Source organism: Schistocerca americana, chromosome 10 (assembly GCF_021461395.2).
Source record: "Schistocerca americana isolate TAMUIC-IGC-003095 chromosome 10, iqSchAmer2.1, whole genome shotgun sequence".
NCBI classification, from domain to species: domain Eukaryota; kingdom Metazoa; phylum Arthropoda; class Insecta; order Orthoptera; family Acrididae; genus Schistocerca; species Schistocerca americana.
Window position 1 is genome coordinate 167,490,855 of NC_060128.1, and position 25,895 is coordinate 167,516,749.

Below are 25,895 nucleotides of genomic sequence, written 5' to 3' on the forward strand. Positions count from 1 at the left end.
TGAGCTGTTGCAGTTCATATGTAAAAAGAGACGAGCAGAGAAACGATATAGCTTCGATCGTCATTTAACTTTTAAAGGGAATGAAATAACATTCGACAAAATTCCAGCATTACAGCATGCTTCTTGGGTGACCACGTAACATAGTATTTTAATAACAAACAAGGGTGATGAAAATTGCTAACTTAAACACAGGGTAATTTTTCTGAGCGCGCTGTGTGTGATGCAATAGCATACTGCAACGATTTCACCGTACTTTTGAATACCGACGCCACTGAAGGTATTAATTACATCAGTCGTCTGATGATCCATTAGCTTCTTCCTTATCCAAATCGGAAGAATACATTTCATTTCTGGAACTGTCACCTGCTACGTTGATAACGAGTCCATCAACAACAGAATCTACGAAGCCACAACGGCGCCACATTTTCCCTTCTTCTTTTACGACGAGACGTTCTATATGCCGCCAGCGTTCGACAGTGACATGTTAAAAACCTGCTTGCGTTAGTACCAGTACGTCTGGTAGCTTAACGGTCTGTTATTTCTCACGACAAATCCCTTAACTTCGTTCCAGATCAGTTCTGTTGGGATCATATTGTAATGGTATAGTAGCAAAAGTAAAAATGCAGCATTTGTATGGTGATCTCGATACTGTGAAAATGATCGTTTTTCACGTTTTTACGACACTTACCTCTCTGGATTGTGTGAGACTAAATCTGCGGTATAAAATGGTCATAGTCCAAATAAAGAATATAAAATAAATAAGAAAATAAAATTGGTACGTTTTCTTAATTTAAGCAGGCCTTTATTAACAAACATTCATAAAATATCGACAGTTAAGAATATATATTTGAAATGAAAACAGGACTTTCGCGTGCAGTATGTAATTAGAAACAAGAAGAGTACATTATTTATAAAAACATGATGATGAAATTTACAATTACGAGATTTTGGTATTTCAAATTGAACGAAAAACGAAAGATAACCAAGGCGATATTTGAACCAGCGATACATAAACTTCGCCATATTAACACCCCAGTACGATACCGATTCCGTGTTATATCCATTGGCTGTTTGTACCTCTGCTGTTCTGGTCTTCAGTCCTGAGACTGGTTTGATGCAGCTCTCCATGTTACTCTATCCTGCGCAAGGTTCTTCATCTCCCAGTACCTACTGCAACCTACATCCTTCTGAATCTGATTGGTCTCCCTCTACGACTTTTACCCTCCACGCTGCCCTCCAATGCTAAATTTGTGATCCCCTGATGCCTCAGAACATGCCCTACCAGCCGGTCCCTTCTTCATGTCAAGTTGTGCCACAAACTCCTCTTCTCCCCAATTCTATTCAATACCTCCTCATTAGTTATGTGATCTACCCATCTATTTTTCAGCATTCTTCTGTAGCACCACATTTCGAAAGCTTATATTCTCTTCTTGTCCAAAGTATTTATAGTCCATGTTTCACTTCCATACATGGCTACACTCCATACAAATACTTTTAGAAACGGCTTCCTGACACTTAAATCTATACTCGATGTTAACAAATTTCTCCTCTTCAGAAACCCCTTCCTTGCCATTGCCAGTATACATTTTATATCCTCTCTACTTCGACCGCCGGCCGAAGTGGCCGTGCGGTTAAAGGCGCTGCAGTCTGGAACCGCAAGACCGCTACGGTCGCAGGTTCGAATCCTGCCTCGGGCATGGATGTTTGTGATGTCCTTAGGTTAGTTAGGTTTAACTAGTTCTAAGTTCTAGGGGACTAATGACCTCAGCAGTTGAGTCCCATAGTGCTCAGAGCCATTTGAACCATTCTACTTCGACCGTCATCAGTTCTTTTGCTCCCCAAATAGCAATACTCATTTACTAATTTAAGTGTCTTATTTCCTAATCTAATTCCCTCAGCATCACCCAACTTAATTCGACTACATTCCATTGTCCTCTTTTTGCTTTTGTTGATGTTCATCTTGTATCCTCCTTTCAAGACACTGTCCATTCCGTTCAACTGCTCTTCCAAGTCCTTTGCTGTCTCTGACAGAATTACAGTGTCGTCGGCGAATCTCAAAGTTTTTATTTCTCCTCCATGGATTTTAACACCTACTCCGCATTGCCGCGTGGGATTAGCCGAGCGGTCTAGGCCCTGCAGTCATGGACTGTGCGGCTGATCCCGGCGGAGGTTCGAGTCCTCCCTCGGGCATGGGTGTGTGTGTTTGTCCTTCAGATAATTTAGGTTAAATAGTGTGTAAGCTTGGGGACTGATGACCTTTGCAATTAAGTCCCATAAGATTTCACACACATTCTTTCTTTCTACTCCGAATTTTTCTTTTTTTCCTTTACTGCTTGCTCAATATACAGATTGAATAACATCGAGGATAGGTTACAACCCTGTCTCACTCCCTTCCCAACCACTGCTTCCCTTTCGTGCCCCTCGACTCTTATAACTGCCATCTGGTTTCTGTACAAATTGGAAATAGCCTTTCACTCCCTGTATTTTGCCCCTGGGACCTTTAGGATTTGAAAGAGAGTATGCCAGTCAACATTGTCAAAAGCTTTGTCTAATTCTACAAATGCTAGAAACGTAGGTTTGCCTTTTCTTAATCTTTCTTGTAAGATAAGTCGTAAGGTCAATACTGCCTCACGTGTTTAAACATTTCTACGGAATCCAAACTGATCTTCCCCGAGGTCGGCTTCTACCAGTTTTTCCAGCCGTCTGTAAAGAATTCGCGTTAGTATTTTGCAACTGTGGCTTATTAAACTGTAGTTCGGTAATTTTCACATCTGTCAACACCTCCTTTCTTTGGGATTGGAATTATTATATTCTTCTTGAAGTCTGAGGGTATTTCACCTGTCTCATACATCTTGATCACCAGCTGGTAGAGTTTTGTCAGGGTTGGCTCTCCCAAGGCCATCGGTAGTTCTAATGGAATGTTGTCTACTCCCGGGGCCTTGTTTCGACTCAGATCTTTCAGTGCTCTGTCAAACTCTTCGCGTAGTATCGTATCTCCCATTTCATCTTCATCTACATCCTCTTCCATTTCCATAATATTGTCCTCAAGTACATCGTCCCTGTATAGACCCTCTATATACTCCTTCCACCTTTCTGCTTTCTCTTCTTGCTTTCTACCTCAACTGTATCAAATATAGTGCCTCGGAAACCTTCAATGCCGATTTTTCCTGTAACTTTATGAAAAAAATTAAGTACAACCTATTTCTCGCCAGTTTTTAACCGCGTTCGACACGCATATTTCACTACGGAGCAGGAAACAGCCTCAGCCATTTTCATACTGCGTTTTAGCAGCGCGCAATTCGGAGCACAACAGTGTGTCTGTACACGATTTTTGTAACAAAAACTACACAGTTAAAGCGTGACTAAGAAAAACATTGATGGCTGTGAATATATAAGAATATCTTAGTTTCGTTTAACGTAACTTAGTAATAAGATATCTTGCACATACAGAATATAGGCGAAATAATGTTAACACCTGTACATACTTTGGGATGGTTTATTAATAAGGGGTTGGACCCCCATTTGCCCGTAATACAGCTGCGATTCTCCTTAGAATACTGGTATATAATGATTGTGTAGTTTCCAGTGGAATGTTGTGCCAATCCTCGATTAGAACCTCTTCTAACCCCGGTAGTGACGAGGGAGGCGGAAATCTGCTCCGGAGTCTGCGCTCCAATACCGACCACAAGGGTTCGATAATGTTCATGTCTGGGGACTGTGCTGGCCAGGGAAGACGCTGCAGTTCAGCTGCATGCTCCTCATGCCACACTGTACCGTCCTGGCTGTGTGATTGGGTGTATTATCGTCCTGAAATGTGGCATCACCGTTAGGGAACAAAATTTGAATCACCAGGTGCTTCTGATCACCTAATGTGTTCACATCATTGTTGTCTGTAACACGGCCTTTGAGAGTAATGGTAGGGCCAGCAGAATACCATGATACGGCTGCTCCCACCATCATACTTCCACCTCCATGATTAAACGTTGGAATCGAGCAGTCAGGATTGTAGGCTTCTTTTGGCGTTCTCCAGATTTGAACCCGGCCTGATGTTGTAAATAACGCAAACGTTGATTCGTCGAAGCATAAGACGTGTTTCCACTGATCAGCCGTCCAAGATTTATGCTCCTGATACCACGTTTTACGCTTACTTGCACTGGGTATCGTCACTGATGGTTTCGTTATGACAGCTCGTCCACGAATATTCGCTTTATGGAGTTCTCGGCGGACACCGTCGATAGATACGGGGTCTGGATGATGGCTATTGAGCTCCGCAGTCACTTTAGCAGCAGTTGTTTTGTGTTGTTTTGAGACAAGACAATTCGTGTTAGCGTACGACGATCTCTGTCATTTAGCTTCGTTTCGCGTCCAGTATTACGTTTACACGATGATGTCTTCCCACGTTTTATCTAGGCCGTCATGACTACTGCAACAGTTGCTCTTGAAACATTCAATAAGTTGGCTGTCTTGGTTACTGATGCTCCAGCTAATCGCGGCCCCACAATCTGCCCTCTTTGAAACTCTGTTACATCTGTCATTGCACGTGGACCTCGGTCTCTGACTGCAGTTACGAATGATGATGATGTTTGGTTTGTGGGGCGCTCAACTGCGTGGTTATGAGCGCCCATACAAAGTCCCAATTTTTACACTGTCCAATTTCTGCACAGTCCAGTCTAGCCACTGTCACGAATGATGATGATGAAATGATGACGACAACACAAACGCCCAGTGCCCGGGCAAAGAAAATCCCCAACCCGCTCGGGAATCGAACCCGGGACCCCATGAATCAAGAGGTAGCAATGCTAGCCACTAGACCTCGAGCTGTGGACGCAGATACGAAGTGTGCAGTACCCGTAAACGACCTGCACTGATGCCTGGTCCGTACTGAACACGCGCAGTCCAGCACGACATGTACCTCATCTGCGTTGTTGCCCGTCAAACATAACCATTCCATTACTAAGAATGTTCACATTATTTTGCCTGTCCCTGTAACTAGGACCTACTTCCAAGAGTGTAACAACACTAGTGTACGTGTGCTACGGCTTCTGACCAATCATGCCGTTTGTGTTTGTTTACATCATCAGGTGTATTCTTATGGTGAATGTAGTTTGGTCCCGCAGTGTGTGACGCCTGGCGCTGCACCCACCTGTCAAGGCGACGGCCTCTTCGAAAGGTGTGGCAGCGCCCTCGGCTGGCCCCACTGCGCCGCCATGTTGCGCCCCGTTGGACAGCCGCTGCCAGTCCTTCCCCGACCCCAGGTCGGCGTCATCCTCGGACCGTATCTTGTATACCCCTGCGCCAGTCTCCCCGCGCTCCTCGTCTGCCGATGCAACAGACGGCGAGCGTCACATGAAAAATGACAACTTCACAAATGGAAAGCATCAAAACGTGGATCATCGACAGTACCCAAAGACATATTTTCAATCTACCACCTTGAGGGTAGTGCTGATAAAAGTATCCCATCTAAGTAAAAATCAAATGCTGTGAAATTACAGAAACGAAGAGCGGCAATGGACTTAATCATTTATTTACACTGAAAAATTCAATGAAAAATACATTTATAGAAGACGCTGGACCTGAACCACAGCAATATCAAATACATACAGGATGACAATTACTGAACTGCACTGAAGAGCCAAAGAAACTGGTACACCTGACTAATATCGTTTAGCACGCAGAAGTGTCGGAACACATCGTGGCATGGGCTCGACTAATGTCTGAAGTAGTACAGTAGGGAATTGACACCATGAATCCTTCAGGGCTGTCCATAAATCCGTAAGAGGGGGTGGAGGTCTCTTCTGAACAGCACGTTGCAAGGCATCCCAGATACGCTCCAATCCAAAGAAGAGCGGCGCGTTTCGTCACAGGGTTATTTAGTAAGGGTGATAGCGTTACGGAGATGTTTAGCAAACTCAAGTGGCAGACTCTGCAAGAGAGGCGCTGTAAATCGCGGTGTAGCTTGCTGTCCAGTTTTCGAGAGGGTGCCTTTCTGGATGAGGTATCGAATATATTGCTTCTTCCTACTTATGCCTCCCGAGATCACGAATGTAAAATTAGAGAGATTCGAGGGCGCACGGAGGCTTTCTGGCAGTCGTTCTTCCCGCGAACCATACGCGAGTGGAACAGGAGAGGGAGGTAATGACAGTGGCACGTAAAGTGCCCTCCGCCACACACCGTTGGGTGGCTTGCGGAGTTTAAATGTAGATGTAGATGATGTAGATGTACGCTCAATAATGTTCACGTCTGGTGATATTGGTGGGCAGCGGAAGTGTTTAAACTCAGAGGACTGTTCCTGGAGCCACTCTGTAGCAACTCTGGACCTGTGGAGTGTCGCACTGTCCTGCTAGAATTGACCAAGCCCGCCGGAGTGCACAATGGTCATGAATGGACGCAGGTGTTCAGACAGAAGAGTCGTATGTAGACGTACGAGACGTCCCATATCACTCCAACTGCACATATCCCATCCACCAGGTTGAACAATGCCCTGCCAACAAGCAGGGTCCGTGGATCCATGAGATTGCCTCCATAGCCATACACGTCCATCCGCTCAATACAATTTAAAACGAGGCTCATTCGACCAGGCACCATGTTTCCAGTCATCAACAGTTCAGTGTTGGTGATGATTGGCCCAGGCGAGGCGTAAAGCTTTGTGTCGTGCAGTCAGCATGGGTACACGAGTCTGCCTTCGGCTCCAAAAGCCAATATCGATGATATTTCATGGAATGGTTCGCACGCTGACACTTGTTGATGGCCCAGCATTGAAATCTGCAGCAATTTGCGGAAGGGTTTAACTTCTGTCACGTTGAACGATTCTCTTCAGTCGTCTTTGGTCCCGTTCTTGCAGGATCTTTTTCCGGCCGCAGCAATGTCGGAGAGTTGATGTTTTACCGGATTCCTGGTGTTCACGGTACACTCGGCTGGGATGGTTGTAGGGGGAAATCGCCACTTCATCGCTACCTGGGAGATGCTGTGTCTCATCGTTCGTGCGCCGACTATAACACTACGTTCAAACTCACTTAAATCTTTATAACCTGCCTTTTTAGCAGCAGTAACCTATCTAACAACTTTGCCAGACACTTGTTGTCTATATAAGTCTTGCCGACCGCGGTGCCGAATTCCGCCTGTTTACAAATCACTGTATTTGAAAAAGCGTGGCTGTACCAGGTTCTTTGGCGCTTCAGTGTATACAAAAAAAAAACGTAGATTAGTACATGGACACACTTTGGTTCAAATGGTTCAAATGGCTCTGAGCACTATGGGACTCAACTGCTGTGGTCATAAGTCCCCTAGAACTTAGAACTACTTAAACCTAACTAACCTAAGGACAGCACACAACACCCAGCCATCACGAGGCAGAGAAAATCCCTGACCCCGCCGGGAATCGAACCCGGGAACCCGGGCGTGGGAAGCGAGAACGCTACCGCACGACCACGAGATGCGGGCTGGACACACTTTATTCAACATGTAAAAATCACTACAGTTATTCAGATTTAGGTTATGACATGTTCGATATACCTGCCCTCATTGGTAAGGATGTGGCGCAGACGAATAGCGAAATTCTGCATGACCCGCTGAAGTGTCGGAACATTGATGCTGTCGATGAACTCCGGAATGGCCGTTTTCAGCTCAGCAATGTTTTGGGTTTATTTCTGTACACCCTATCGTTAATATAGCCCACGAAAAGGAGTCGCATGTGTTCAGAACCGGAGAATATGACAGCCAACCGCAGCCCATGCCAAATGGCCTCTGGATACCCCAGAGTCAGAATACGGTGCCCAAAGTGCTCCTCCAGGACGTCCAGCACTCTCCTGCCTCGATGGGGTCGAGCTCCGTCTTGCATGAACCACATCTTGTCCAAATCAGGTAATGGGGATGAAATCAACTTCCAAAACCTACACGTAATGTTCGGAAGTCACCATGCCATCATAGAATATCGCACCGGTTATTGTGTGTGTGAACTCTGCGCACTATGAAGTCACCCGTTGAGGGTGAAGAGACTTCTCTAACGCGAAATGTGAATCCTCAAGACCCCCAAATGCGCCAATTTTGCTTATTGACGAACCCATCCAAATGAAAGTGGACTGAAACGCGCTGCTTAAATCCCCAGGACAGTTGGAATTGTGGAAAGGGGCCAAAAGGGGCTTTAAGTTACACTCAAACACCTATAACAACATATTTAGTTGTCCAAACAATACAGCAAAATTTTTGAACAGGCCACACTATTTTAAGCCTTAAGGGCACAACAACTTGAATTTAAAAACGGGTGAAAGCCATTAACTTAAAATTCAGACTGAAAACAGAATATTTATAAGGCAGAAGGCCTCACGTAAGTCGGTTCTATAACTTGGCTGAAGGCCCAACAAATCTAACATTGGAAAGCAAACAAGTTTAGTTTAAAGACGGCTGAAGGCCCATGATTTAAGACTGCAGGTAAAATTAATTAAAAAAAAAAAAAACAAGGCAGAAGACCTTATCTTCAATTAAGCTGAAGGGCCCACACAGTCTGATACTTGAAAGACAAGAATATCAATTTAAAAACGGCTGAAGGACGATGACTTAAAACAACTAAAATAAATTTTAGTAGGGAGAAGGCCCAAAGCTTTATCTTTAAACAATATTTTACGCAGGCTGAAGACCCATTATTGAAAAACACAACTACAATGAATTTTAAAAAGGCAAAAGGCCCAAAGCTTTATCCAAAAAAATATTTTAAATGAGGCTGAAGGCCCAAACAATTCAAGACTTTACAAGTAAGGAACTTTCAATTTTAAAGCGGCTGAAGGCCCATTATTTAAAACCCAACTAATAGCATACAAATTCAAACCATCGGCTATGAGCCATTACAAATACACCATCAAACGCCAATAAGAAAGGCAGTACAGCCAGCGGCGCTCAGAAGTTTCCGGGGGTCGGTCTGCACTTGCAATATTAACGTTCTCTTAAGGGAGACAGGTAGTCGGCCCAACTATATCCGATCCGCCGGCAACCCAACCAAGAGACAGTCAACGGACCCACCGACAAGACGACTTGCTTTCCACCCGACCACTGCACAAGGAACTCCAAAGCCAAAACGTAAGAGGCGTAGCCGCACACAACCAAGTATGCATAAGTTGTCAAAACTACACACACGTGTTGGACGGCGGCAACACGGTGAGGAAAGGACACTGCCCGAATTTTACGTCAGTGGCCAGGGCAGGTAACCGGAACGCTAACGGCCACGAGGCAGAAAATTCCGCTGGTGCACCTGGACTTGAAATAACCAAAATACAATTAAACTCCACCAGATTGTGGCCAAACTTTCGCTCACTCTAACACTCTCTGTTGCTCACGGGAATACCCCCAACAGCCAACCATGAAAACCAACGGCACAATGTGAACAGACTGGCTTCGCCACTCAACTTTGATGTCCTGGGTCGGTGAGCCACGAACCTCGTAGCAATCGGAACAGCTCCCACACGCTCCGACACTGCATAGATACCGACAGCGGGCCCGGCCCACTGCGCCGAGCGGAGATATCCTGGCTGATCCACACCAACCGACCGACTGCCGCACACCGGCTAGCCGGAAACTATAAGCACCAGACCAAAGATAGTTCAAGGTGCGAATATCGATACACACCGCTGCTGCCACACGTAGAAGGAAGAAGAACCATGGCATAACAGCAATAACTGCGGGAAACCAAACGCAGAGTAACAGTCAAAGCTTAAACCGACACATAAGCCGGGGCTAGCACTGCTCATAAGCTTCGTCGCTAAACCATGTATCCGCATACTAATTCCCATTACGCCCTGCAGCCAACCGTGCAGTTTGAATGTGCTAACACAAACCGTTTAGGAGTTACGGTTCAATAGTTGTCGCCCTGCAGCTGTGCACATCTAAGCATATCCAGATACACCCGGCGCGAAGTTCGGACATCGATATCGGCAACATATCGGCTGATGTTGTCTTTGAGCTCCTACATTGCGTGCCCATTTGTTTCCTCACCTGCAGGAAATGAATCACATGTTGTTAGATCCGGTGAACTTGGTGGCCATACATGTTCGCTGACATCTCGTTCCTCAGTGAAAACAGTGTGAACATGTTCCTGGGATACCTTAGATGCGTAGCAGTTGCTCCGTCTTGCTGGAAGAAACAGTATTGTCTTTCATATTCAGTGAGTTGACCACAAAATGTATCAACAACTTCCATACATGCAACCGGGTTGAGGATGATGTCAAAAAATATCGGTGCAATGGTGCGCTTTCCTGTTGCACCACACGAAACGCCGATTGTCTCTTCATGGAGTGCTCCTTGACACACAATGTTAGGGGTCCTCGTTGAGCAGTATCTCGTGTCCCGTGAACTCAAGTGACCGAAAAGATGCTTCATTACTCATGATGTAATGGAAAGGGTCTAGCAAACCATCGCTGATGTTATTCGAAAGCCACGTGCGGTAACCCACACGCTTATGACCGGCATCCTCCGGTAATTGCTACACAACTGTCACACCAAATGGCCTCAAATTAAGACTTTGCAGTCAGTATCCACTGAATACAGAAGTACAAGTCGCTGAGGAATGAAATAAATAGGAAGTGCAGGGAAGCTAAGACGAAATGGCTGCAGGAAAAATGTGAAGACATCGAAAAAGATATGATTGTCGGAAGGACAGACTCAGCATACAGGAAAGTCGAAACAACCTTTGGTGACATTAAAAGCAATGGTGGTAACATTAAGAATGCAACGGGAATTCCACTCTTAAATGCAGAGGAGAGAGCAGATAGCTGGAAAGAATACATTGAAAGCCTCTATGAGGGTGAAGATTTGTCTGATGTGATAGAAGAAGAAACAGGAGTCGATTTAGAAGAGATAGGGGATCCAGTATTAGAATCGGAATTTAAAAGAGCTTTGGAGGACTCACGGTCAAATAAGGCAGAAGGGATAGATAACATTCCATCAGAATTTCTAAAGTCATTGGGGGAAGTGGCAACAAAACGACTATTCACGTTGGTGTGTAGAATATATGAGTCTGGCGATATACCATCTGACTTTCGGAAAAGCATCTTCCACACAATTCCGAAGACGGCAAGAGCTGACAAGTGCGAGAATTATCGCACAATCAGCTTAACAGCTCATGCATCGAAGCTGCTTACAAGAATAATATACAGAAGAATGGAAAAGAAAATTGAGAATGCGTTAGGTGACGATCAGTTTGGCTTTAGGAAAAGCAAAGGGACGAGAGAGGCAATTCTGACGTTACGGCTAATAATGGAAGCAAGGCTAAAGAAAAATCACGACCTGGAAAAAGCGTTCGACAATATAAAATGGTTCAAGCTGTTCGAGATTATGAAAAAAGAAGGGGTAAGCTATAGGGAGAGATGGGTCATATACAATATGTACAACAACCAAGAGGGAATAATAAGAGTGGACGATCAAGAACGAAGTGCTCGTATTAAGAAGGGTGTAAGACAAGGCTGTAGCCTTTCGCCCCTACTCTTCAATTTGTACATCGAGGAAGCGATGATGGAAATAGAAGAAAGGTTCAGGAGTGGAATTAAAATACAAGGTGAAAGGATATCAATGATACGATTCGCTGATGACATTGCTATCCTGAGTGAAAGCGAAGAAGAATTAAATGATCTGCTGAACGGAATGAACAGCCTAATGAGTACACAGTATGGTTTGAGAGTAAATCGGAGAAAGACGAAGGTAATGAGAAGTAGTAGAAATGAGAACAGCGAGAACTTAACATCAGGATTGATGGTAACGAAGTCAATGAAGTTAAGGAATTCTGCTACCTAGGCAGTAAAATAACCAATGACGGACGGAGCAAGGAGGACATCAAAAGCAGACTCGCCAAGGCCAAAAAAGGCATTTCTGGCCAAGAGAAGTCTACTAATATCAAATACCGGCCTTAATTTGAGGAAGAAATTTCTGAGGATGTACGTCTGGAGTACAGCATTGTATGGTAGCGAAACATGGACTGTGGGAAAACCGGAACAGAAGAGAATCGAAGCATTTGAGATGTGGTGCTATAGACGAATGTTGAAAATTAGGTGGACTGATAACGTAAGGAATGAGGAGGTTCTACGCAGAATCGGAGAGGAAAGGAATATGTGGAAAACACTGATAAGGAGAAGGGACAGGATGATAGGACATCTGCTAAGACATGAGGGAATGACTTCCATGGTACTAGAGGGAGCTGTAGAGGGCAAAAACTGTAGAGGAAGACAGAGATTGGAATACGTCAGGCAAATAATTGAGGACGTAGGTTGCAAGTGCTACTCTGAGATGAAGAGGTTAGCACAGGAAAGGAATTTGTGGCGGACCGCTTCCAACCAGTCAGAAGACTGATGACAAAAAAAAAAAAAAAAAAAAAAAAAAATCCACTGCCAACTCCTCCTACATACTTGCGCGTCTTGGGCCAATTCATGTTGGGATCTGAATAATTCTTCGGCAAATGTTTGCAATCACTTCTGGGGTGCGAACTGAAGGAATTCTTTGTAGTTTTACATTTTGATCCGTAGGAGCTTCAGTTTTCATACAGACTCTGTATTGCTCTCTTTACTGGAAGTCCTCTATGCTGTTATTTGACCCCGAAAATTTCACGAGTTTGCTTAATCGAACCTGTTTTCACAATATGCTTCCACAATTTGAATTATTTCTTGGGTAGAGAAAGTCACTTTTGCAGATCGGCAAGAGAAACGTTTACCTACACTGATGAAATAAATTGAAATACTGGCAGGAGAATCCTAACAATCGATTTTGCATAAGACTGTCCATTGTTATACCTGTTTATTTCCGATGTCGAAATATTGTATTCGCATTCAAGGAGGAGGCGGGCAACTTTCAACGGTGCCGTCATGTATATTTCAAAAATATGAGAAGGTTTTTGAGAGACAGCTACCATTCAAAAATTTTTCTTGGTGTGGTTAAATGATTTAACCCTTCATTGATAGTGTGGATGACACTCGTGATCCACATGATTCTCCCGCTCTATTTTGTCTGACTGACAATGAGCTGAATAGGGTTCGCGCCATTTTCAGTACCTTTCCTTTTATCTACATCGATAATCCGCAAGCCAACAAACACAGCGAGGCAAAAACGACTATCTATATGCCTCCCGTTGAGCCCTAATTTCTCATATCTCATTTTCGTCGTCCTTACGCGCAATGTATGTAGGCTGAAGTGAAATTTTTCCGCAGTCAGCTTCAAATGCCAGTTCTCTAACTTTTCTAAATGGTGATTCCATCTGAGTTCCCAAAGCTTCTTCATAACAGTTACGTGTTGTTCGAACCTACCGGTCACAAATTTAGCAGCCCGTCTCTGAATTGCTTCGATGTGTTCCTTCAATCCAACCTGGTAAGGACTAGAAACGCTCGAGCAGTACTAAAGAGTATGTCGCACAAGTGTTCTATAGGAGGTCTCCTTTACACTTTAACCACTCTTTCCTAAAATTCCCCCAATAAATTGATGTCGACGATTCGCCTTCCCTACCTCAGTTCTCACATACTTGTTCCATTTCATATCGCTTTGCAACGTCCCCCCCAGATATTGAAACGACTTGAGTGTGTCAAGTAGGAGACTCGTAACACTGTATCCGAACATTACAGGTTTGTCTTCCTACCCATCCTCCACATTTACAGCTAGCTGCCATTCATCACACCAACTAGAAATGTTATCGAAGTCGTCTTGCATCCTAATACAGTCACTCGACATCTTACCGTACACCACGCTATCATCAGCAAACAACAGCAGATTGGTGTCCACCCTGTCCGCCAGATCATTTACACTTAAGCGCCAAAGCAACTGGTATAAGCATGCACATTCAAGTACAGAGATATGTAAGTAGGCAGAATACGGTGTTGCGGTCGGCAACGAAGACAGCAAGTGTCTGGCGCGGTTGTTGGATTGGTTACTGCTGCTACAATGGCAGCTTATCAAGATTTGAACGTAGTGTTACAGTCGGCGCACGAGCGATGGGACACAGCATCCGCGGTAAGCAACGAAGACAACAAGTGTCTGGCGCGGTTCTTGGATTGGTTACTGCTGCTACAATGGCAGGTTATCAAGATTTGAATGTAGTGTTACAGTCGGCGCACGAGCGATGGGACACAGCATCTGCGGTAAGCAACGAAGACAACAAGTGTCTGGCGCGGTTGTTGGATTGGTTACTGCTGCTACAATGGCAGGTTATCAAGATTTGAACGTAGTGTTACAGTCGGCGCACGAGCGATGGGACACAGCATCTGCGGTAAGCAACGAAGACAACAAGTGTCTGGCGCGGTTGTTGGATTGGTTACTGCTGCTACAATGGCAGGTTATCAAGATTTGAACGTAGTGTTACAGTCGGCGCACGAGCGATGGGACACAGCATCTCAGAGGTAGCGATTTCCCCGTACGACCATCTCACGAGTATACCGTGAATATCAGGAAACCGGTGAAAAATCTAATCTCCGGCCGGAAAAATATCCAGCAAAAACAGGAGCAACGATGACTGAAGAGAATCGTTCAACGTGAGAGAAGTGCAACCCTTCCGCAAGTTGTTGCAGATTTCGATACTGGGCTATCAACAAGTGTCGCCGTGCGAACCATTCAATGGAACACCATCTATATCAGCTTTCGGGGCCGAAGGCCGACTTGTGTACCCTTGATGAATGCACAACACAAATCTTTACGCCTCGCCTGGGCCCGTCAACACAGACATTGAACTGTTGATGACTGGAAACATGTTGCCTGGTCTGACGAGACGCATTTTAAGTTGTATCGAGCGGGTGGGTGTGTATGAGTATGGAGACAACCTCATGAATCCATGGACCCTGCATGTCATCAGGGGACTGTTCAAGCCGGAGGAGGCTCTGTAATGGTGTGGGAGGTGTGTGCATATAGGACCCCTGGTACGTCTAGATACGACTCTGACAGGTGACACGTACGTAAGTATCCTGTCTGATCGCCTGATTCCATTCACGTCCATTGTGAATTGCGACGGAATTGCGCAATTCGTGCTGGACAATGCAATACCCTGTACATCCAGAATTGCTACAGTGTGGCTCCAGGAACACTCTTCTGAGTTTAAACACTTCCGCTGGCCACCATACTGCCCAGACATGAAGATTATTGGGATGCCTTGCAACGTGCTGTTCAGAAGAGATCTCCACCCCGTCGTACTCTTAAGGATTTATGGACAGCCCTGCAGGATTCATGGTGCCCCTCCAGCACTACTTCACACATTAGTCGAGTCGATGCCACGTCGTGTTGGGGCACTTCTGCGTGCTCGAGGGGACCTAAACGATATTACTCACTTGTACCAGTTTCTTTAGCTCTTCAGTGTATGTATATCGACTACAACAGTAGTCCTGTCACATGATACTGCGGGACTACTGACTATATCTGGGTCTGTGATGAACTTTCCAGTCGTTACCTTCGGCTATACTTGATTTAATGTTAGACACGTTGCATGTTACATATTTTGGGCTTTAGTTTGGATTTGACATTACAGATATTGGCTGTTAATAAAGTTTTAATCGTGAACTCCATGTGCTGATTCCCAGGATGGATGAACTACATATATGTACATGATTCAGTTTGCACTGGACCTCTCAGAGTTTTGCTAGCACATAGACAGTTTCTTAAAATGAACTTTCAAATTAGTACTTTTCAAACATTTTATGTTCTTTTGGTCATTGCCTGAAAAGCTCATCCCATTACATGGTCAATTCACGTAACTCTTTTAGCGTTTATCTTCGCTCCAGTAGCGGTTAACTGAATATGTACAACAGTTCAGTTTCTTTTTAGATTCACAGTTCTATGCGTGATAGGGTCTTTCACAGCTCTGAAACTTTTGTGTGCTACATTTTCTTTTCCAGTATTCCTGATTTTATATTTCACATGCACATCCTTGAACTGGTTCTATAAGTGATTTGTAGATGCATGTATCAGTTTTCATAGTGATATAATGTTATTTAAGATACCTTTACTACTGTTTTGAATTCTAATTTCATTTGCTGTACTGAAGATGGTTTCCAAATACTCAAACTCATCTACTTGTTCTGATGCTTTGCTTTCTGCTTTGGACTTCTCATTGTCTTCGAAAGTTGGAACGAACTCAATATGCAGTATTCTGCTTTATTGTCATTTAAGTACTTACAAGTTACTCTGAGGACTTTTTTTAACTGTTACATTACCAACCCTTTCCGAAGTAAGTGAACTCAGTTAAATTGGTCTCTAATACAGTTTGGTCATGCAGTATTACACATTTTGGACTTTAGTTTGGATTTGACATAACAGATATTGGCTGTTAATAAAGTTTTTAATCATGGACTCCACGTGCTGATTTTTTACTGTCGTTTCTTTAATGCCACTGTGCGTTATGGAGTTACAGTTCCGTCAGCCGGGCTTCCATCGTTACATAAATGCTTCAGCTGCGTAGTCAGCATGCCACGGGCGTAAATCTGTGAATACCGCTATTTTTTGGTATTAGTAAGTCCCCGATTCCTTAAAGAATCTCCCGTGTATGTGATTCAAACGTCTGATTACTTTACAAACGCAATAAACACCACTGCGACTGATTTACTCTTTACTACTTGTCTTTACAAATGAGTTAATGTATTAAATATCTGACTTTAAACAGGTTAGAAAGAAAGATTGGGAAATGATACGAAAGTTAAAACACCTCTAGATGTCTCTTTTGCATTTAATTTATTTACGCAACTAATTCTGGTGTCCCAGGAGCGGAAGTACTACTTGAAGTGATGGTTTAGCCACAGCTTGGGGGATGTATGCTGGCGCAATTAAAGCTGTGCGTTGGGGGATCATGTGGCTAGGGCTTCCCATGGGGAAGACCATTCGCCAGGTGCAGGTTTGTCGAGTTGACGCCACTTCGGCAACCTGCGCGTGATGGTGATGAAGTGATGATGATGAGAACAACACCCAGTCCCTGAGCAGAGGAAATCTGCGACCCAGCCGGGAATCGAACCCGGGCCCTTATGACTGACATTCTGTCTGCTAACCACTCAGCTACTGGGGGCGAACAAAGCTGTGCTGATGGGTCGTGAGTCTTGTTTCAGTAGCTAAGTGGCTGAACACTTGCCCGCAAAGTTAAAAGTCCCGAGTTCGAGTCTCGGTCCAGCACACAGCTTTACTATGGCAGCAGGCTTCAATTTCTAGCATACTTCACAGATCTATCGCTTGGTATCTGGAACATATTTACTGTGACAGTAAGAGACCCGTAGCACCCCTGTGGGGCCGTGGGGGTGACAAGAAGGTGACATAAAACCATAAACTATAACACAGCAACGACAGGAGCAATTTTAGCCGAATTTGGTAGACAGGTGACTTGTTATTTGCGTAAAAATACTGTGGGAGTAAGGCAGCTTTATTACACCTAGGGGTTCAGGTACAGTTTGCCATGTACAAATGTTCGAATACGATATGGCTTTTCCTCTATTTAGTTGACGTGGAATACTTCAAATATATGAGGAGCAGCCTGTTTCTTTTTTCTGTTGTTCAGTGTGTCAACAAGGTCACGAGAATGAACCTGCACTGGCGAGAGCCAATAACTTTACCGGCCAAAGACTAAGCTTCACTTCCTAAAAGCACATGTATTAGTTCTACACCTTTGCTTCCCCCATTTTACAAGAGATGGCAGTAGCAGCAAGTGGTCGTGCAGATGGCAAGTCGAAGTGCCGTACAATAAGTTTAGACGTTTGTAACCAAAACGCCATCAAAATATTAGTCGATTTGTGGTTGCATCATACAATTATTCTCGACAATAAAGGATGGCAGCCAAAAACAGTTGCAGGATAGAATTTTTTTTATTAAAATTCTTGACCAAGGTTTCGGTACATATAAATATACCTTCATCAGAAGTACATTTCTAAAATTACTTCATGCACTGGAGAATAATGAAACAATTATGCCAAAAGGCGTCGTCAGTAATTAAAATATCATCTCCATTTGTACAACATGTGTAATGGGTACAGGATCAAAGCGAACAGTTTAACAATGTTATTTCGCCTATGAACTGTTGAGACACTGAAAGACAAACGGCCATAGTACGGCGACAGACATGAAAAGGAGATTTTTCAGCATGACAATACTCCAGCCCATGTCAAAAATGGTTCAAATGGTTCTGAGCACTATGGGACTTAACATCTGAGGTTTTCAGTCCCCTAGAACTTAGAACTACTTAAACCTAACTAACTTAAGAACATCACTCACATCCATGCCCAAGGCAGGATTCGAACCTGCGACTGTAGCGGCCGCACGGTTCCAGACTGAAGCGCGTAGAACCGCTTAGCCACACTGGCCAGCGACCCCATATCGCAAACCCCATCAAAACATACTGAGACAAGTTAAATACATCACTTGCCGTCTTCTTTAGACATTGCTCTCTCAAACTGTCACATTTTTTGATCAAAGACGCATGGTCTGGTTGACCAGCAATCCTGGTCATGTGAACAGGTGCAAAATTGGATCAATTCATGGATATCCTCAACGGACATCTAGTAATTTCACCGCGGGATTCGTATGCGGCGCGAGAGATGGAAGAAAGCAGACACTTCCGTTGGCCAATATTTCGAAACATACTTTGTTTTCTTCACAATAAAGCCTAGAGCTTCGAGGTAAACCGGCGAAAGCAAAGTTGTAGACCTAATACACTTAATGTTCTGTCTTAGGTTACTTAGAGTTGACAGTAAAGAAATGGAAACGTAATGATAATGCACGAAATATATTCAGTCCCACAACCATCAGTTGAAAGTTTGTGAGGGTACAATGTAGGGGAACTATACCTAAGAGTGTGCAGTCGAGAAATAACTGTAAATATCTGGGTTATTATCAATAGGGAAGCAAATCATTTTAGATTTATATTTATCCACAAAAAATCTATATGGTCAAAGAACTACAGCAGTGGAGAGGTAGGCATTTACTGAACTTTTCAAAAATTACAAAAACGGAAAATGTGTACTCTTTATTCACAATATATTAAAAGAAATCAAATGTTTCATTTAAGATTACCTAAAAAAGAATGTTTTTATTCGAGGGTTAATAAATAAAATATTTCAGATGAAGATTATAATCATTTTAAAAATTTTGGGAAAAATGCACTATCAAAAATTTAGATGAATATACAAAATTATATAATAAATCGACATATTAATTTCAAATGATGTTTCTGAAATTTTTAGAGATACATTATGTAAATCTTGTAAACTCGATCCAGGAACAGGAAAGGGAGGTAATGACAGTGGCACGTAAGGTGCCCTCCGCCACACACCGTTGGGTGGCTTGCGGAGTATCAATGTAGATGTAGATGTAGACATATAGGTACTTTAAAGAAAACTACAGCAGTCGAGAGGTTAACAGTTATTGAACTTTTAAAAAATACAAAAATGGGAAATGTGTACTCTTTCATTCACAGTATATTAAAAGAAGTCAAATATTTCAATTAAAGATTACCTAAAAAAGAATTCTTTTATTCAAGAGTTAATAAATAAAATGTTTCAGATGAAGATTATAATCATGGAAATAAAGTTTGCGAAAATGCACTATTTAAAATTTAGATGAATATACAAAATTATATAATAAATACGACATTTTAATTTTAAAAGATATTTTCGAAAATTTTAGACATACATGTAGACATACATGTAGTAAATCTTGTAAACACAATTCATCTTGGTACTTTACAGCTCCTTGTTCATCTTAGGAGTCTATGTTAAAACTGACAATAATAAAATTAGGTTCATTAAACTACTATGATTTGATTTTAATTCTTGGAAAAGGAAATCAAGGTGGAATTTCTCAGTGTATTAAAAGATATGTTAAATTAACTAATAAATGTATGAAAAATTTTGAGCCAGAAAAACAATCAAATTATATTGCATATTTAGATGCAAATAATTCATATGGTTGGTTATTATTAACCTTTTAAAAACCGACATTACTTTTATTTACCCAACTATAGTGTGAACTGTAAAACCTAACCATTTAATATATACTTTATTACCTTTGTTATTTAAAACTTTTTCAACAAAAGATAAACAACTGTAAAATTCAAACCATTAGTTCTTGTTCATAAAAATGTCCTTTTACTTTTTCATCATTTCAATCGTTTAATTTATATATGATCGGATTGGATTAAATATCATCCTCAATTTCAAAAATTTATGTTGCTTTATTTGCTGTATATCCTTTTTCGAAAATTACTTTAAATTTACTTGTTCTTACTTTATCAGCAATTTTATATTTAGTGTTAGTATTTAATAGATTAGTTATATAAACAATCTACAATAACATTTCATTTTCTTTGTTAGCATGTTTTACTTCTATTTTTATTGTTGTATGTTTTGTGTAATTATATTCATCAGCTAATTTCGATACTCAAACCATTTATATTTTCCTTTCTATTAAAATTTTTTCCCCCTGTTCTTCATTTGATGTTCTATTATATTGTTCAGCAACAGATTTTTATAATTCACTAAAAGTTGAATAATGATTAACATTAAATTTTTTCATTCATTCTTGAAATTCTTTATTATAAAATTCTTTTCCCATCATCTGCTTTTAAATTTTTTGGTTTTCTCTGCTAGAATATTTTTTCCAAACCATCAATCTGTTTTTTTCTGTTTTATCATTAACTGGAATAGCCCAAACAAAGTTTGAAAGAAAACAACTATAAATGTTGGTTAAAAATTTATATCTTACTATTTTTGAAATTTCCCAGAATCCTTTTCAACTAAGTCAGCTTACCATAGATTATCAACTCTGAAAGAAATTATATTTTCTCTTTAAAAATTTTTCCTCAATAGTTAATGTAATATTTAATCCAGTACCTACAATTTTTTAACAAATTTGCTGTTTTTAGTTTTACAAATTAAAAAAAGACTTCAATTCTTTGTTTAAGCGTTACAGTAAGCATTTTATATTTCAAATGGTAAATATAATTATGATTCTCTATTTCTATAGAATAAAAAATACTTAAATTACTTCATCAAATATAATTAACTTTAAATCGACAGGAACAGTTTTAACAGAATCTTTTTATCTCATAGTTTGAAAATTTGATTTGCTCAATAGTTTTGTTGATTGGAGGACAGGAGTTATTTTGTACAGTTTGTCAAAACACTCAACAAAAGATCAAAATCATTAATTGGTAAATCTCTCTATCTATTTCTACCCAAAGAAACAATTTTTTAGAATAAGATCACATTCATTGAAATTCTGCACTTTTTGTTCACCTCAGTCATAAAAGTAAGTTCAATAATTTCTTTATACACTCCTGGAAATTGAAATAAGAACACCGTGAATTTATTGTCCCAGGAAGGGGAAACTTTATTGACACATTCCTGGGGTCAGATACATCACATGATCACACTGACAGAACCACAGGCACATAGACACAGGTAACAGAGCATGCACAATGTCGGCACTAGTACAGTGTATATCCACCTTTCGCAGCAATGCAGGCTGCTATTCTCCCATGGAGACGATCGTAGAGATGCTGGATGTAGTCCTGTGGAACGGCTTGCCATGCCATTTCCACCTGGCACCTCAGTTGGACCAGCGTTCGTGCTGGACGTGCAGACTGCGTGAGACGACGCTTCATCCAGTCCCAAACATGCTCAATGGGGGACAGATCCAGAGATCTTCCTGGCCAGGGTAGTTGACTTACACCTTCTAGAGCACGTTGGGTGGCACGGGATACATGCGGACGTGCATTGTCCTGTTGGAACAGCAAGTTCCCTTGCCGGTCTAGGAATGGTAGAACGATGGGTTCGATGACGGTTTGGATGTACCGTGCACTATTCAGTGTCCCCTCGACGATCACCAGTGGTGTACGGCCAGTGTAGGAGATCGCTCCCCACACCATGATGCCGGGTGTTGGCCCTGTGTGCCTCGGTCGTATGCAGTCCTGATTGTGGCGCTCACCTGCACGGCGCCAAACACGCATACGACCATCATTGGCACCAAGGCAGAAGCGACTCTCATCGCTGAAGACGACACGTCTCCATTCGTCCCTCCATTCACGCCTGTCGCGACACCACTGGAGGCAGGCTGCACGATGTTGGGGCGTGAGCGGCAGACGGCCTAACGGTGTGCGGGACCGTAGCCCAACTTCATGGAGACGGTTGAGAATGGTCCTCGCTGATACCCCAGGAGCAACAGTGTCCCTAATTTGCTGGGAAGTGGCGGTGCGGTCCCCTACGGCACTGCGTAGGATCCTACGGTCTTGGCGTGCATCCGTGCGTCGCTGCGGTCCGGTCCCAGGTTGACGGGCACGTGCACCTTCCGCCGACCACTGGCGACAACATCGATGTACTGTGGAGACCTCACGCCCCACATGTTTAGCAATTCGGCAGTACGTCCACCCGGCCTCCCGCATGCCCACTATACGCCCTCGCTCAAAGTCCGTCAACTGCACATACGGTTCACGTCCATGCTGTCGCGGCATGCTACCAGTGTTAAAGACTGCGATGGAGCTCCGTATGCCACGGCAAACTGGCTGACACTGACGGCGGCGGTGCACAAATGCTGCGCAGCTAGCGCCATTCGACGGCCAACACCGCGGTTCCTGGTGTGTCCGCTGTGCCGTGAGTGTGATCATTGCTTGTACAGCCCTCTCGCAGTGTCAGGAGCAAGTATGGTGGGTCTGACACACCGGTGTCAATGCGTTCTTTTTTCCATTTCCAGGAGTGTACTACACTTTATCTAAAAGATTAGTTAATAACTTGCAATATGCAGTTAAAGCTTTTCTTACAGAAAGAGTCAGAAAAATCTTTTTCTGTTTCCTTTTATGTAAAGTAATTAGATTAGTTTTGATGAGCTGATTAAAATCCATTTTATTGACATAACTGCTCAACTGAGTTAAAATAGTTGCACAGTCAGCTTAAGTAACAAGATTCTTGAATTCATTAACTAAATATTATTCGATCACTGCAGTTTTAACATCAACAGGATCATTTATTATTTTTACGGTTTTTCTAGCTTTGAAACTAATATGTGACCTAGTTACTTCAGAATGGCATATAATTTTTGAAATTGTTTAGTTGAATGATCTATTTTTAAGTTTACAGATGATTACATATCTTTAAATTTAATTTCTAATGGCTGTAATAATAGCATGTTTTTTAAATTCTGACACTGAGTGTTCCTGAATTTTTGCATTTGTTGTTGATTCAATATTTTTAATTTTTGATTGAAAATAGTTGATTGCTGATTTAATATCTTTAAATTTTAAAATTAATTCATTATTAATTTTTGGTTCTAATGACTGAAAATCTTGTAATTTTTAAATCGTTGTTGAGTTTAGCATATAACTTACTTCCTAAAACGTTCATTTCCTTAAATTCGAAATATCATTAAACTTATAATTCATATATAATAGTTTTAAAAGAAGTAAATACAAATGACCAAGAAAAATTTCGCCGCAATTTGGTATATCCTCAAATAATATAAATAATTTTTTTCTAAATAACTTACTAGTAGTTTTGGTATATTTCCTCCAAATTAATATAAAAATTTGTATTTCTATGCTTAACATAACAAATCCAATGAGTGCCAACATGATCAGAAGTATCTAAATCTACAGATTGACATTCTAAATTTTTTGGTTTATCAGGTAATTCTTCAATTATAAAAAGGACATATGAATAATTAACCTTTAATGTGTGACTAATTCTTCAACAGTAATGGTAAAAGTTCACTTTTGTGCTTTGTTTCTTTCTCACTCATTACATATCAAACAATTTTTTTCACAACAGGAATACCAAATGTAATAAGCAGATCTCCACCAGATTTTACTTTTTTCTATTTTCTACATCAGTCAATAACCTTAATGTATTTTGGTTTTATTTAACAGTTTAGAAGTTTAGTATAATCAATACTTAAGTTATTCATTCATACAGATTAAAAACTAATAAAGAATTTTTTTAATTCATATCTATTTTCATAAACTTTTAATCCAAGTCCTAATTTTCACTTCCCATACATTATTCTTCTAACTTCAGTTGTAGCTAATTTTCATCTATTGAAACTTCTGAAGCATACATTCTATTTCTACAGCTAAGTGAAGTTTTTTATCATCTTTCTTCCAATTCTTTATTATCTCTGTAAAACATATTATGTTCTAAACATTCTTCATCTAGTGGATTTATTATTTCATCTCCACATGCTAATATTTAATTTAGTTTACCACCAGGGTCACACCAATTATAAGCAGATAAATGCATTTCAAATGGTATATTATTATATAAATTATTAATTACGCCTTTTCCATATTACGTTTCCCAAAATGTATATGACAAATTATTCGAAATTCTATAAAAATATGGGATGCCTTATGGATTGTTAATTATAAATCATTACGTTTATTAGTAAACTTTCTTGCTGTTCTGACTTATTTATTTACTTGCAGCTACTTCTCCACCAAGTATTACTCCTAATTAAGGAATTCATTGACAAACATCGTTCATCCATATATATTCAACTGATTTTTCTTTATTTGTTTTTACTGAGCCTTCACTATCATTTTGAAGTGAATTATTAAGAATTCATTCTGAAAAACTAGGAAAACAATTTTCGAAATTTTTGTTTTATCAAATAATTTTATTTATTTCTTTAATTGATGTAATTTTATTTGGAGTATTGTCAGAATATACAGCATTTGAGTCGAATAAAATTCTAGTTAAATTTTGTAAATCAAGAGAATCAAATGCTCTACCAGACTCATCGATAGTAATTTGTTTTTTTAGTTAAAAGCTTCACTAATCTATCAATACCTCCTTACTCTTTGTTTAATTTATCACCATCGAATTCAACTGGGTATTTACAAATATCTTTAAAATTATCAACACGTCTTAATCCAAAAGCAGTATCTTCATTATGATTGATAAATTTTATTACTCCTTAACTTACATTTATTTTTTAACATCTTTGTCTGTTGATTTTTTTCTATTATTAACGTCTTCTTCATATTTATTCAATAAAAAATTTGTATTTATGTTCGCTTAATGTACAATCACTTATCACTACCATATCATTTAATAGTCGGAATATCGTTAAATTCTTCTAAATAATGTAGATTATTTGGAATAATTTTATTTCATCTTCCCTATTTTCCTCAACAGCTTTCAAACCATTCTCACTGAAACCTTCGATTCTTTGTTTAGCTTGATGAATTGCATCAATAAATAGTTGATCTCCTTTTTTAAATTTTTCATAATCTGTTGTTGGTTGGTTTTTCCATTTTTGAACTCTTCTTTTATTTATTCTTCTACTTTTCTATTTTGTTTAGCTTTTTTTTAACAAGTTCTCAGTCATATTTTGAAAACATCTATGAAGGATAAAAAATACAAAAATATTTTTTTATTTTCTTTTCATTGTTTATGTTTAAGTTTTTATAGTCAACATTTTTGTGTTTACTGCTTACATTCAAAGTTTTTATGTTTAAAGTTTTTATGTTGATTGTTTAAAAACTCCTTAATCTCTTCTCTGCATTAACTATTTTCATTTTTCTTGTCGTATCTATTCTTATGAAGGCAAATATGTCTTTAATCCAACAATTACTACAAATTTCCTTTAAGATTGTCAAATTTTACACCACCTCCAACAGACTCATGACAAATATGATTCTAATTTGTGTCATCTTGTCTGAAAATACTTAAAAAAGTTAGATTATCGCTGACTGAGCGTTTAGGGATTTCAGATTACAGCTAAGGAAAAAAATCTATTCTTTTATATCTCTATGTAATAAAATATCCCTAACTATACCATGAGTTTAAAGAATGAATTGCAACTGTATTATTTCCACATTCATCTAATGAAATAATTCCATCATTATTTTCAATAAAAGAAGCTATTTTATCATTAGTTTTATCATCAACTTTATCACATTCTTCTTGATTTTTTTGTAGATCTAAACT

The 25,895-nt window shown here is 40.7% G+C and overlaps 1 protein-coding gene across 1 annotated transcript in view; it reads right to left on the bottom strand.

Annotated features, from left to right (window-relative positions):
* The window catches only part of LOC124552338 (synaptic vesicle glycoprotein 2A-like), a 122,585-nt gene that overhangs the window by 88,446 nt on the left and 8,244 nt on the right, over positions 1-25,895 (bottom strand). The window contains exon 2 of the mRNA XM_047126608.1: positions 5,144-5,317. Coding sequence (XP_046982564.1) covers positions 5,144-5,317 — 174 coding nt within the window. The remainder of the gene's footprint in view (positions 1-5,143; positions 5,318-25,895) is intronic.